The sequence below is a fragment of the Lytechinus variegatus genome, chromosome 19 (assembly GCF_018143015.1).
Source record: "Lytechinus variegatus isolate NC3 chromosome 19, Lvar_3.0, whole genome shotgun sequence".
Lineage (NCBI taxonomy): Eukaryota > Metazoa > Echinodermata > Echinoidea > Temnopleuroida > Toxopneustidae > Lytechinus > Lytechinus variegatus.
The window spans coordinates 17,129,330-17,144,242 of record NC_054758.1 but is presented as its reverse complement, the minus strand read 5'-3'; the positions used below and the strand labels follow the sequence as shown (position 1 = coordinate 17,144,242).

Below are 14,913 nucleotides of genomic sequence, written 5' to 3'. Positions count from 1 at the left end.
TATGCACATTAAAAAAAAAGCAACTTTTTTTTCACATCAAGTTATGAAAAACATGTTACATGTACATGTATATCATTCTTCCAGTCAAATTTTTCATGAGTGTTCCCAAAAGACTCTTTTTAAGCACTTTAGAGCATAAAAGAAATCAACCTACGTTAACTTTACGACAGGCTTAAACAATATAGCATCTCACATACCTTCTTACTAATCTTTTTGTTCTTGGTGACCAACGGAACATCATCATCATCGCTCTCTTCTTCGCTCCGTTTTTCAAGCTACAGATAACAGATGAAATGAATTACTCGTAGTTAAAATACAGTACTACTATTTTATGTACAGAACACACTCACAGTGCATATACTGTACTGTACAAAACATCTCCACAAAATGGGCTGCAGCATTTTTAAGCTGTTATGAAGTTATTTAGAAAAAAATAACGACAAACATCTTCTTTTTTTGGTTACCATAGAAACATCATCATCTTCACTTTCTTTTCAAACTTTCTTTGCAAGCTTTCAAGACATAATAAAATGTACATATATCACATATCATTGATACAAAATGATAAGACAATGTGAAGCAATTTTATATAGAGATTGAACTCAAGGTGCAAAATTACTTTCTACTTGCCATCTTCAAAATGGCTTGCAACATGTTTAACTTTTGATAAAAATTCCATAAAAATTCTTAATACACAGTACCACCTATTAACTTTGGCGTCAGATAATTTGAATGACGCATGGCAGCTAAAAAGACATTAGTTAATGACTTGGTGTATTGTAAATACCAGGAATCTGGGCACGAGTCTAAAAAAGGATTTAACAGCCCTTAGTCTCATTGTATTAACTCAATGCCATTGTAGTCATTTTGATAAATGCTAGAATTTTACCAATATATATCGTGGTTTTGGTCTAATAGATCTGTATACTAAAGTATTAAAATTTTAAGCAAACTTTCTAAGCAAACGTTGTTCTTGACAACCAAAAAGTTTGTTGAAGGCCTCCCAGACAAACAGTAGCACTAAAGTAATGTATGAAAACTAGATTCCAAGTATCAGCATCTATTTAGTACTAATAGTTTGAATGAATGCCTTGTACACGGTTCTACAGAATAAAGCATATATTAATTTCAATTGCAAAGGCTTAGTTATTAGAAGCAAAAATCAAAACTAGAATATTTTGCCTAATTGGAATACTTGCATTGCTGGCTTGCTGGCCATCGATCTGGGAACTGAAAGTAATCTGATACCACTTTCAATAACTCACTGATACGGACCAGTCCCAGGCTAAGTCACAAAATTTTGAGTTTCTGAATAAAAGCAGCACCAAAATAGACCGGGCCTGGCGCAGGCTATTTTGGTGCTGCTTTTATGAGCACTAGACCAACACCAAGTCCGCGTGCCTGAGTTTTTAAATAGGTGATTGTAATAGTAGTGCAGCACTGCTATAGTTACAAAACATAATTTTTATTGTGTGGTGTGGACTTTTTTTAGAGCGGGCCTGGTGCGGACCAAAAAATCATGAGTTACTGAAAACAGTATAAAGCAACTTAACAGTATTCAAAACATCTAAAGCAATAATAATGTTAGTTACCTCCATATATTCACCAGCATCCCACTCTTGCTGCATAGGTTAAGAGGTCAAGCATCAAAAGGTCAAGTGTCAAAAGTTCAGAATATTGTTAGGAATATTCCAGAGAGAGAAAATAGAATAAGCTTGTTAACTGTGAGAACATTCTAATACATTACATGCAGTCTATATAATGTTATGGCAAACAATGCATTAGGAACATTTCATATTTGTAATTTTGTATTCAGTTACCAGTATAAAATATCATCCAGACATAGTCAAACTTGCACTAACTCTAGGCATTAGAAGTTTGTTTATACATAATGTTTTATCATTGTCCTCTTTCATGGTAATGTTAATGTCTAGTAAGCGTTGAAGCGAACTACCCATACTTGCAAAAAAAAACAATGTCATAAAAAAGTTATTTAAAGGGGAAATTCACCCTAAAGAAAACTTTGTTGTAGAAATAGCAGAAAAAAAGTAAAAAATATCGGTGAAGGTTTGAGGAAAATCGGTTAAAGAATAAGAGTTATTAGAGTTCAAAGTTTTGGATTTGTGATGTCATAAACGAGCAGCTGCCCCATGTGTTATGTAATATAAAATGCATGAATTTCAAATTTTGTATGGTTCCGATGTCTTAATTTTGTTTTCTTTTCATGATCGGGTGTGAAATGATTTGTCTATTGATATACAAAAGGTACAGTGAAAACCATTTTCAATTTTCTGAGAAATGACATTTCATTGATTTTTTACCATTCGCTATGTAGGAATGCTGCTCGCATATGACGTCACAAATCAAATAATTGAAATTCTAATAACTTTTTAATTATTTGATGAATTTTTCTAAAACCTTCGGCAATATTTTTTATTATTTTTTCTGCTATTTTTACAATAAACTTTTTGTCAGGGTGAACTTCCCCTTTAAGATCAATGTTAACTTTCAATACATCTTATAGATCTAGATAAGGGCCCCGTCTTACAAAGAGTTGTGATTGATCCGATCAACCGTTACTATGGAAAGCCAACAATGTCAACATCTAAAAGCATGTTTATTCAAATGATTTTTTCTAGATATGATGAACATTTATACATTCATCATATTCTTGACGATTCAGTGTGCTTCTGTTTGTTCACAAATGACATTGTGCAAATTTCCTGAAGACAAATAAATTATGACATTGATGGATTTCCATATAGTTGAGGTTGATCAAATCAATCATAACTCTTTGTTAAGGCGACCGATTGGTCTGCGACTCAATTTTGGAATAAAACGTAGTAGAATTTGATGCTAATATTGGGACTTGGAATATCTTATTGCGTAATGTTCTAAATCATTGTACAAATACCTCTATTCAAATCTGTGACTATGCTATCATCCTTCTTAGAATAAAAGCAAATTTAATATCTAGTCGTAATGACGTCAGAACAGTCCTACGATTGGCTACGAGTTGAAACTAATTTGGCCTTAACTCCAAAATAAAAGCTTGCAATCTTTCGCAAATGGTTATAATAGTATTTTTCCAATTAATTTAAACCTCAAATAAAATGATGTGTTCAATTCACATTTTCAGAAAATGAGCAAAATGCGATTTGTTCCAAAATCGGATCGGGAACAGTCGTAAGGTGTGCGGTGGCCTTAAGACAGGGCACAAGCCTTTATGTTTCGGGTGGATCACCTTACCTGATGAGCCCGCGTGATTTCAGAGTGGATTGGAGCCATGTTGGCAAGGAACGTCTGATAGATACCCTCCTGCTCCTGACCTTCCTCTGGTTGCCTAGCAACAAGAAATAATAATAATAATGATGTCTTATTGAGCACACACACCGCCCAGAGACGCTCATATACACACACTTACATAAGTGGGGAATGATCGTATAACAAATACAGTTAATTCTACCTAAGTGAATCTTCTATGGATCAAATAATTCCTTTGACTGAAAGCAATTTTAACCCTATCTAGGCCGGGGGGGGGGGCCTCGGAGGCCCCCCCTCAACGAATTGCGCGATAATTTCGCCGTGCGAAATTTTTTGACCGCGCCGCTCGCTGACTTTTTACTTTCAAGTCTTGCGCAACTTTTGAGACCAATTTTGCGTCACCCGGGTACGTGGTTCCGAAATTACGCATCATTATGTAAGTGCATGTCAGACCGAAAATTGCTCAAAAACGTGATTTCGTGTACAAAGTCAATGCAAATTGTGTTTTCAACCAAAATTCATAAATGTATGATTATTTTTAGTTTTGCTGGTCTAAATATATTTATTTTATGCTTTTTATGATCACAGAAGAGTCCCCAACAAATTTCATTGAAAAAACAATGAAAAACAAAAGGTCAAAAAACAAAGAAATACATAAGAAATTGCAAAAAACAATATAATACATAAGAAAATGATTTGATATCGCAATTTTTGTCATGTACACTTGCTAAGAACACCACAAAGAGCTTGTATACCAAAAATTAGTACATTTGGAGCTTTATTTAGGGAGTTAGAGGAAAAAGTATGATTTCGCATACTAATTACGCATAAATTAGCATAATCACTTAATAGCGATTCGCATGAAATAAATTACTATACAATCTTGTAGATTATGTCCCAAGCAACCCGCGTGCCAATTTTCGGCACGATCGCGCGGTTGACGGCCGAGATCTTAAGGGGGGGCCTGGGAGGCCCCCCCCCGGCCTTATGAACTCCCAAAATACCCCGGCCTAGATAGGGTTAAGACCAAGGGCTATTGTAGAAAGAGTTGTGAATAATTGCAACTCTATAGATTAAATGTAACTTGAATTTCAACCAATGAAACAAAAGAATTAGGAATTGTGCTTGATATTTTGAGTTACATTCAATCATAACTCTTCCTGCAACGTGCCCCAGTTTATGCAAAAAAAAATGTTTTTTTACTTCTCTTAATTTGAAGTTCTCCCAAATTGAACAGATTTATGTGTCGCCAAAGAGAATTGACTACAACAGATTCACCTACATTCAAGCTTCTACCAATCTTCAGTTCTGGTCAAGTTTTTTTTTCCAACCCTGTGGACGTTTATTGAGGCCGAGTGATAAGTCACAAAGTTCCCTTGAGCTGTCTGATATCTTACCGATCACGGGAGCAAAGATAGGCGGCAATATATATCCTTAGTACTTTTCACAAGAGTTAGATGCAAATTAAAGTCAATGTGCGAGTCTGATGAAAATGATCTGACCAATGCAGTGATGCATATGAATTACCACACTTATCTAAAGATTTAAGTGTGATTGTTGAACACTCTTCAATTTCTAAGAAACACCTCCATAATTCTTAGAGTGTTGGACTAATCCTTTAATAGTCAACTTGATTTAGCCCCTTTTCTTAGCCTGATTTTGCTTTCAAATTCAAATAACAATGGTATCCTCTAGGAGGTGTTTGTGAAACACCTCCATAATTCTTAAAGTGTTGGACTAATCCTTTAATAGTCAACTTGATTTATTCCCCTTTCTTAGCCAGATTTTGCTTTCAAATTCAAATAACAATGGTATCCTCTAGGAGGTGTTTGTGAAACACCTCCATGATTCTTAAAGTGTTGGACTAATCCTTTAATAGTCACTTGAAAAATAGTCCCCTTTCTTCGCCAGATTTTGCTTTCAAATTCAAATAACAATGGTATCCTCTAGGAGGTGTTTGTGAAACACCTCCATGATTCTTAAAGTGTTGGACTAATCCTTTAATGGTCAACTTGATTTATTCCTCTTTCTTTATAGCCAGATTAGGCTTTCACCATGGCATCCTCCAGCTCCATTAAACATGAATGTCCTGTGTTGAAATGGTATGAGGGTGTGTCCTGCTGGAGGTGAATGGGACTGGTTTCTGAGCCTGAGGGTTCTTTTGTGTTCTTTTAATCCGATTAAGACTATATTGGCATTGATTCAGCAAGGCTCATAAGGATTTGAATCAGACTACAAATCTTGGACATGGATGTTTTCAGAGTCTTGCCTCAACTTTTAAAAATAATAATAAAATGGGGTGTTTATACTGCGCACATATAAAGAGGGTATCACAGGCTTAATTCATTCCCCATAGACTCGTGTGTTAAATTGGCACTTTAAAAAATTCATAAAAAATAAGGATGAAATTCGGGGGTCGAATGTTTACTACCAGTGGATAGGATATATATCTGGCAATCCATAGCTGACCAGAAAAGGGTCCCTCGACCGGCTCATTTTTAAAAATAAATTGGCGTGTTTGAAGACATCGTCGGGGGGGAGCAGATTCATCACCTAAAACAGCAAAATAGCCCTAATCCTTCCGTTAGTCAAAATATAGTCCAAAATTGGTGATATTTCTTCCCAATTTGGCAAAAGGAAGTTCAGTAATTACCCAAAATAGAATCAGTGTTAGATGGACAATCATATGCATACACTTTGTCAATCAGCCATATCAAAATAAAAAAAATAGCAATGGGTTGGCTCGAATGAATATCTATGGCCTGCCACTAGTGATTAGGCCCGTGCAGCCAGAGTGATCAAGAGCCATTTACAATTTTCCTTTCACATCTGCACTATTTATAAACTACAGAGGACACAACAGACTATTCCAATTGTTTTCAACTACAGAAATTTTTATCATTTTAATTTCCTCTACTTACGTGCATCGTTGTACAAGCTTCTGTGTAATGACAGCGTTGATTTGTGCCTGGGCGTAGGCACCTTCTACAGCTAACTTGGCCGCAGACTGAGCCGCGTGTGCTCCAATTACACCAACATTAGCATCTTGTTTAAAGAGAGAGAGAAAAAGGAGCAATTACAATGAAATACTTGTTAAATTGGCAACACTGGAATGTCTACATGCAAGTTATCACAGAAAACAGCTCCTAAACTACATCACACAAAAACATAAAGCCCACTTTAATGGTTGATGATCACATCACCTTTGAAAATAGTTCAGCTCTGTATTAATTTCTAATGATATACAGGACAAATAATTTTAAGATACACTAAAAGGATTATTATATCGATATTGAACGTGATTGTTAATTAGATTTTGTGTGATTGGCTTTTCTGAGACAGATTGGACCATCAATTCTGTGATGAATTGTGCTTATCAAAGGTTGTTGCGCTCTTAATACCTGTCTGATTTTCTACTCATTGCTGTCTCTATTTGGATCCCCTTTCAACACAGAGTTCAAGATTAAGATAAAATGTTTAACCTTATCTATGCCCACACGCCTCCAGTTAACCAGACAAACCTGCTAGGGTGATACAAAAGCCCGGCTTGCACTTTGCAATTCATTGCGATCCGAATTTCAAAGAAATTGTGATCACATTTGATATGGACAATCCAACTAATAAAATTTTACGGATCAGAGTTCAGAATAGTGGCAGGACTACTGAAATCGAAATTCAGTCTAGTGCGAATCTCCCAGAATGAATAAAAACAAATTCAAATCCGAATCGAAATGACGTCATCATTGGCCGTGACTTGAAGTCAATTTGGGGCTTTACTCCGACCACAGGGCTTGCCGCAAAGTAAAAATATGATTCAGTATTCCTAACATTATGCCAAACAGTAAAATAATTCTACTTCTTAGAACTTTCATATTAAATGCAAAATGCGATTTCTTGAAAAATCGCGTCTGCAACACGTCGCATAGTGTGAGCTGGGCTAAAGCAACCGATTCCATTTCAAATAAAGATATACTCTATATGGTTTTGATCTTGGAATGATTGCATATATAATAAATTGAATGAAAATAAATTTGAGTACTTACTTTGTTCGGCAAACTTTCTATCCTTGGTAACTGGTCTATCCATGGTGAGAATCCTCTGGTAGTCAAGACCATCACGGCCTGTGTATCGGATCTGGACCTGGAATGGTAGCCTCTCTAGTCCCTCTATCATAGTCTGTGCGACGCTCTCATAGATCGGCTCATCTAATAGGATGGAGGTACATAGGGATCATTAATCTAATTAATCTCGTCAAATTGGCAATAATTATTATCATTTTACCATACAATTACCATAGACTAGCAAATCTAATGGGATAGAGATGCAGAGGGATCATTAATCTAATTAATCTCCTCAAATTGGCAATAGGTATTTTCACTTAACCATACAATTACAATAGACAAGCATATCTAAATGGACAGAGATAGAGAAGGGTCATCAATCTAATTAATCTCCTCAAATTGGCAATAATTATCATCTTTTTTACTATTCAATTACCATAGACTAGCATATCTAATGGGATTGAGATGCAGAGGGATCATTAATCTAATAAATCTCCTCAAATTGGCAGTAATTATCACTTTACCACCGAATGACCATAGACCAGCATATCTAATGGGATGGAGGTACATAGGGATCATTAATCTAATAACATTTCCTCAAATTGGCAATCACTACCATTCCTCATACAATTGCTATACATTGGCTCAATTTGATAACTATAATCATTTTTCAATAAGGTTAACATAGATTGCATCATATGTTGGAACAACAAGTGGCAGATAGCGATAAATCTGCTTTCACTCTTCAAATTGAGAACAATTGTCATTTTATCATACAATATATTGCAATAGAAAAACTAGAGATGCACAGGGCTCACTTTCCTAACATCTTAATTAATCTGTTTTGATCCTAATGTTGGCAACACTTATCAAGTTATCATACAATGTATTGGGATAGAAAAACTAGAGATGCATAGGGCTCACTTTCCTAACATCTAAATTAATCTCTTTTTGATCCTCAAGTTGGCATCAATCATCATCTTATCATACAATATATTGGGACAGAAAAACTAGAGATGCATAGGGCTCATTTTCCTAACATCTAAATTAATCTGTTTTGATCCTCAAGTTGGCATCATTTTAAGCCAGTTACCATAGTTTTGGCTCATACATTGGGAAAGAACAACAAGGTGCATAAGAATCACTTTCCTAAGGTCCAATTTAATTGCTTCACTTGCTTAACAGATACAAATTACAGCTTTATATTTGAAAACATAAATAAGGTAAGTCTCTCTTTTATAAAGAAAATCAAAATTATCAAATTTATTCCAATTATTTCAAATAACAACTCACCTTCGACTCTCTCCACCACTGTAGTTCCGCCATAGTTATCATAAATCACTGCATAAAGAGGAAAGAAAACAAAGATTACATTACTGGGCTTATAGGAATAGTTAATGTGCATCGAGAAGCATTACTGTACAGTGCTCGAGGATACCTGATTACGGAAGTGGTACATGTCAGTGCTATATAAACATGTAAAATTATGTAACGTTTGGAAAAAAAATTCAGTACATTTTGTTTGCAGAATAAATGTCAAATTTTTAAAGGCTTGTTGAAAAATAAACTCTAAAGTGTGAAGGTGAACAGTGAGCTAACATAGTGGACTCTGGGGCACCATATTGTTAAGTCTGGTTTAATTTAAACACTGGTATGAAGTTGTGGTTTAACTATGGATAGCCAATTGTTGCAAAAAACAGTAGAATTTCAATGTGTCGGCTATTTCTCTCTAAAATCATTTTTAACTGTTTCATAAGGATAGATACATGTAAATCATCTTTCTTCACTGCTTGCAGGTTAGGAAAGAGTGCAGTAAACATAAGAAACCAATTGATGTGAGGGGCTATAGCTTCTCTGTGATTTTAATAACCAATCACTTTATTATTGACTTGTGACTTGTAAACATTATAGAAGCTAGCCTGTGTAAAATATTGTTCATTTTGACTGAGTAGAATTTGTGCAGTGCCTTTGTGAAGTTTGATCAGTTTCTTTTGAAACCAAGTTTAGATAGAAAAAAAACCAATGTTTCCTGCCTCAGACATAATGTTGGGGCTGTCTCATACCCTTTTCATAAACCTATCCTCCAATTAGCCGCCTAAGAGTAATGCGGAAAATTCAATAAAAATTGCGTTCATAAACTCCGAAAATAAGCCGCATTATTTTTACGAGCGCCTGTCCTGAAAAAGGCGGATAATCGCCATGACAACTGGACACGCCCCCTCTGATGCGGTTGTGTTGGAAAAGGGTGACCTTGTGACCGCACCATGGCAATTATCCGCATTATTTGGAAATGCGTTCATAAACTCAAAATCTTATCCCGATGCTGCTATTATGCGGATAATAGCAGCATCAGAGTAATGCGGATAACTCTTGTCCTCCTCCAATTTTACGACCAAATTATGCTGCTATTAGCCGCCTAATTCATTTTAATTGGGTTTATGAAAGGGGTATCATATCCCCTTCCCTTTATACCCAACAGCATTGTAGGGTTACGACAATACAAATGTACATAAGCCTTGAGAAGGCTTTTTTTTAATTTAGGAGGAAGAAAAATTCATCACAGAATTCCCAAAAGATTAAGAATACTAGTTATTATAGCTAACCTTCTTTTCTCCTCACTCCAAATTCAAATGTAGTTTCTGAGTCAGCAGTCACAAGTCCAACATTGTGGGTCGCTTGGCTCCGTGAGCTATCATTCTCACTATCCCTAAAGAACCTGCAGAAAAAAAGCGAGAAAATTATCGAGTCATGTATTTACGATCCTTTATTCCAAGGCTCAAATGGAGTTTTCACTATTGAACTACAAAAGGACATCATCAGTAATTAAATGATTTGCAATTGGCTGGTTCCAAAATACACTTCTAGTACCTTGGTGTAATTTTCCTTCACAAAGTCTATTTGACGATCCTTAATCTATTCAACTTTGATATTAATCTAATATTACAACAATGCTGGTTCTGACTGCTTAAGTTTTGTCACATTTGATGAAAGTAATTAGTAGAGAGATAGGCAATGATGACCTTTGCATAAAATAGAACCTATTTTTTCTTCAATAAGCGTATTCATTGCATCATTGCACAAATACATGAATGATTGAAAGTTTTACAATGTAAAAATATACACTTGTCTTCTACAGATCAAATGGGAGAAGAATCCTTTTATGATTTTAAATATTTGAGATTGCAGGAACAATTAATAATGATAATAATAATAATAATAATATGCAACATTTATATAGCGCTTAATATAAATGGTTCTAAGTGCTGCATACTATTACCCCAGCTTTAGCACGGCTACCCTGATCGGGCGCATCAAGCATTCAAGGAATTCCTTCCTACCGGGTACCCATTTACTACACCTGGGTGGAGAGTGGCAAATGTAGATAAACGCCTTGACAAAGGACGCTAGTGCTGCGGTGGGATTTGAACCCCGGACCTTGTGGTTAACAGTCCAGAGACTTATCCACTGAGCCACAACACCTCAATAATATGACAGAAGATACTTACAGGCCTTTGTGAAGCACCATCCTGGCCGATACATTGGTAGCGAGGACTGGGTCGGCTAGAATGTCTGCAAACTGCTGGTTGAGGTCATTTGGCTTGACAATGCTCACCTACACCAAATACAATACATGGGACCACATGTTAATTTTAGAATAAAGTGTTGTGAAACAATAATTGAGAACAATGAAAAAATCTTAGGTGAGTTTTTGGTGTAACTTGAAGTTTTTATAGTCATATATGCATTTAATTTTTTCTAAAGGAGGGCAGCAATAGACATTCTACTTTGATCGACGAACAGGCTTAGTCCTTCAACATCGTTGGAGTTAACTAAACTAAACTATAGAAATTGTTATTTTTAAAATCATCCCCCTTCTCATCATTATCATTTATGAACTTCCATTCAATATAACATTTATTTCAAAAGGCTACGCATTATTCACATTAAGACATTTACAAAATTTGCAATATAATCAAGGTCACAACTCTAGAAGCAAAGCTTCGAACAGGTTCACAAATGAAATATACTAACCAGACATAATACTGACAAGGCTGGGAAGATACAACTTCCATGCAAAATACAGTACATAACAAAAAAAAAAATAAAGAAAAAAGGAAAAAAACAACAAACCTGTCCTCTTGTCTTGTCCGCTACACTACCTAGCTCAATAGCTCGACAGTCCTCGCCTTCTAACGTGAGCACAGATACACATACACTGAACAGACAAAACATCACATAAAAAGTAATAAATCATGTAGTAACTCTTGATTTTTCATCACGAATTTTGTTATGAGGGCAATTCCATGAACATGAATTTCCGACCTCCTATATGTGGGACCTTCATGAAATTTTCTGTCTCTGATTTCTTGTTCTTTTGACAGTCTGTAATGTTCTCAAAGGACCATGACTTGGTCAGTTTATGACGTGAAGTAAGACTTTAGAAAAATGGGGATTGGATGTACAAAAAGGTTAATAATTTTATGGATTTGCCCTGATAATGCAAAAAAGAAAGAAATCAGATGTATTTACTTGTAAGTAAATGGGCAGTTCCAAACAAAATGAAAATATGACTCCCTGTATGCGAAAGCTTTCTCATATAGTCTGTATTCTTGTTCTTTTGTAAATTTGTATTGCTCTTCAATGATCATGACTCACGCAGTCAATGAAAAGAATCATGAATGGAGAAAAATTGAGGTTGGATGTACATGTACAAGAAGGTTAATTATTTCATGGAATTAGCTAAAATTATTTCTCTTAGCTTACTATGAAAACTAATTTACTCTCAAATTCAAATTCATCACATCATGTGATAATCCCTGAATTGACAGTGTTATATCCTTTTTACACAGGATTTTCTTAACACAGGACTATCGTTAACCCCATACCATCCTTTACCCCATACTATTTTTTTTTTTCCTTTTCACACATGCCAAATTGTTATTGCTAACCCCGAATAAGGAATGCTTGCTTTTCACAGATGAAACTCGCTAACCCCGGACCAGTGGTAGCTCATGAATATTCACGAGCGTCGAAGAGGAAAGTATTAAAACACGAATTCCAACTCGCTGACGCATTATGTCCGCTGTTCATGAATATTCATTATGTTTACCTCTGATTGGACAACAGGACCGGCTCTGTTATGGGGCATGAATGGGAGCGCTTAGCCCACTTTTATTTTAAACTAGCGATCTTAACCCCGTACTATCGCTCTTAGCACTGCAATTGCTGGGATAACCCTGTTTTTTTGCAGGGCCAAATAATCCTGTACAATAGGTGGGGTTAGCCCACTTTGCAAAAATGCTGTGTAAAAAGAAAGTGGGCTAAGCTTAACCCCGTACTATAGCCCCACCTATAGTACGGGGTTAAGGAAATTTTAGCGTGTGTAAAAAGGGTATTTAATTACTACACTCACCCTGAATCTCGAGCAAAGTTGCCGACCTCGTCGTAGAATTTTGCTGCTTCTTCGTAGGCTGCATCGTTGTCCATGTCGTTTAGCGTCCCCAAGCCAATGTTTGCCATTCCATCTGTACACATGATGACCTTTGACCCCGGCTTCTGGGCTGCCATGGAGATGGCGATAAGAAGGGCGGGGCCTAAGGCAGTCTGTCCACTCTCTGTCAGACTGTGAATCAGAATAGAAATAAATACATGAAATACCAGTACCACTGTAAGTCTACATCTTTTAGAAAATCCTGTCTAACAGCTGATGTGGTTTATGGTACACCATGTGAAGTGTTCTAGAAACAGTGGATAGAAGAAAAAGGAATGGATAGGTGAGAAAGTGGAGATTTTAGAGTAATCTTTCTTGAATGTAGTCCTGAAAAGGACTGTAAACTAGAAGAGATTGATGAGTTGAAAAAAACATCTTGAGTAGTAGGATGGATGAGGAGATGCTGGCTTGAGTTGGCAAGTAGAGATGATGAGTGGAAGCAGTAGAGAGACTCGACGTTTCGGGCAGGTTGACTGTCCGTCTGTCCATTTTTTTCTTCTTCCACCCACTGTTTCTATAACACTCCACATGGTGTACCGTAAACCACATCAGCAATTGTACATGCCACCATGTAAACCTTGTAACAACATCAAAATCCTGTCTGTTTTTAATGTTTACTCGAAACACAAACTCTGCAAAAAGTCAAATTCTAATTTGTAGCTGCACTCTATTAATATTCAGAATGTTCTCCATCTTTTAACATTTATACTGAGGAATACTTTGTTGATTTGTAATAATCCTTTCAAAAAAATTATTCTGATGAGCGTATTGATATATTCAGTGAGTTTTTAAAAGAAATATATATTTCTTTGATTTTCCCGTTCTTTTATGCTTGCCCTTCTTTCAAAGTGCCTTGCACATTCAATCTAAATAGAATTGGAGCTACATGTATGACAATGTCATGCATCACTCTTATCATTATTTCCTTAAATTTTCATCTCATCTTTCTTTTTGATTTCATGATTAAATTTAATAAAGAACTTCAGAGTATTTTTCATCGATGAAAGTCTGTAATATAAATTCATAGTGTTGTGGCCCAGTGGATTAGTCTTCTGACTTTGAAACAGAGGGTCGTGGGTTCGAATCCCAGCTATGACGTAATTTCCTTCAGCAAGAAATTCATCCACATTGTGCTGCACTCAACCCAGGTGAGGTGAATGGGTACCTGGCAGGAATTTATTCCTTGAAATGCCACCGGGCTGTAAAAGGCTGCGGAGCTAAAGCCAGGGTAACAATATCAAAGTCCTTCGGAAGCGCATAGGGACGTTATGACATAATGTGATATGCGCTATACAAGAACTGCGTTATTATTATTTCATCATTATTAATCGTCTGACTAGCACTCAGATCTGACCACTTCCCTTGATTTTGATTGGCTAAAATAGATCTAAAACTATTCTCCAACTGTTACTATGGTAACTGTCAGACAAAAAACTTTGTCAGATAAATTATTCAACAAATCCTTTCATGAAATGAAGAGCTCACTTGCAAAAGGGGTTAGGTCCAATTTTCATAAATTTTATTATTTTCTGTCTCTAAACCTCTAAATTTTTAGTCACTCAGATGATACTAAAAACAATTTGAAATTCAATGAAAAAGTGAATGAAAGTGGCAAAAAAAATCACTTTTTTTAATCAAAAGAGATTGGATTCATTTCAGTTTACTTGCAAATGGGGTTAGATCCACAATAATTTTTTCAAAAATATACAGAAAAAAGTTGAAGACAGGTAGATTTCTTTCATACCCAATTTTATGTTAACATGATAGGGTAGTACATCATGAAAATTCAGTTTCTCATAAGAATATTGCAATAAGTGAGATTAAAAAAACATGGTTTTTCTCGGAATGGTCTTCTTCTTCTTCTTCCTGTTACTGCAGGCAAACTCCTCAATTGGGATATAATTGCTGCAGGCGTGTGTGGCTAGTGGTGAATTTGAATTAATGATGTGCCCCCCGGATGAAAGTAGACATTTGAATTTTGTTAAGCCTTGTCTTAAAACCATCGACCGATTTAGCTTCACGTATGTCTACTGGTAGCAGATTCCATTCTGCCATGGTCCTTGGAAGGAAAGAGTACTTAAAGCAATCTTTTTTTGT

General features: G+C 35.9%; 1 protein-coding gene across 2 annotated transcripts in view; it reads right to left on the bottom strand.

Moving 5' to 3' along the window:
- LOC121405696 (circularly permutated Ras protein 1-like) overlaps positions 1-14,913 on the bottom strand; it is a 40,667-nt gene that overhangs the window by 1,214 nt on the left and 24,540 nt on the right. The window contains exons 11-20 of one of the 2 annotated variants that reach the window (XM_041596602.1): positions 12,739-12,948; positions 11,457-11,541; positions 10,832-10,938; positions 9,929-10,041; positions 8,619-8,666; positions 7,308-7,469; positions 6,186-6,309; positions 3,250-3,343; positions 1,593-1,622; positions 198-275 (exon numbers count right to left, since the gene is read on the bottom strand). In XM_041596602.1, the coding sequence (XP_041452536.1) occupies positions 198-275; positions 1,593-1,622; positions 3,250-3,343; positions 6,186-6,309; positions 7,308-7,469; positions 8,619-8,666; positions 9,929-10,041; positions 10,832-10,938; positions 11,457-11,541; positions 12,739-12,948 (1,051 nt within the window). The remainder of the gene's footprint in view (positions 1-197; positions 276-1,592; positions 1,623-3,249; positions 3,344-6,185; positions 6,310-7,307; positions 7,470-8,618; positions 8,667-9,928; positions 10,042-10,831; positions 10,939-11,456; positions 11,542-12,738; positions 12,949-14,913) is intronic. The other variant, XM_041596603.1, reaches the window with a different exon arrangement.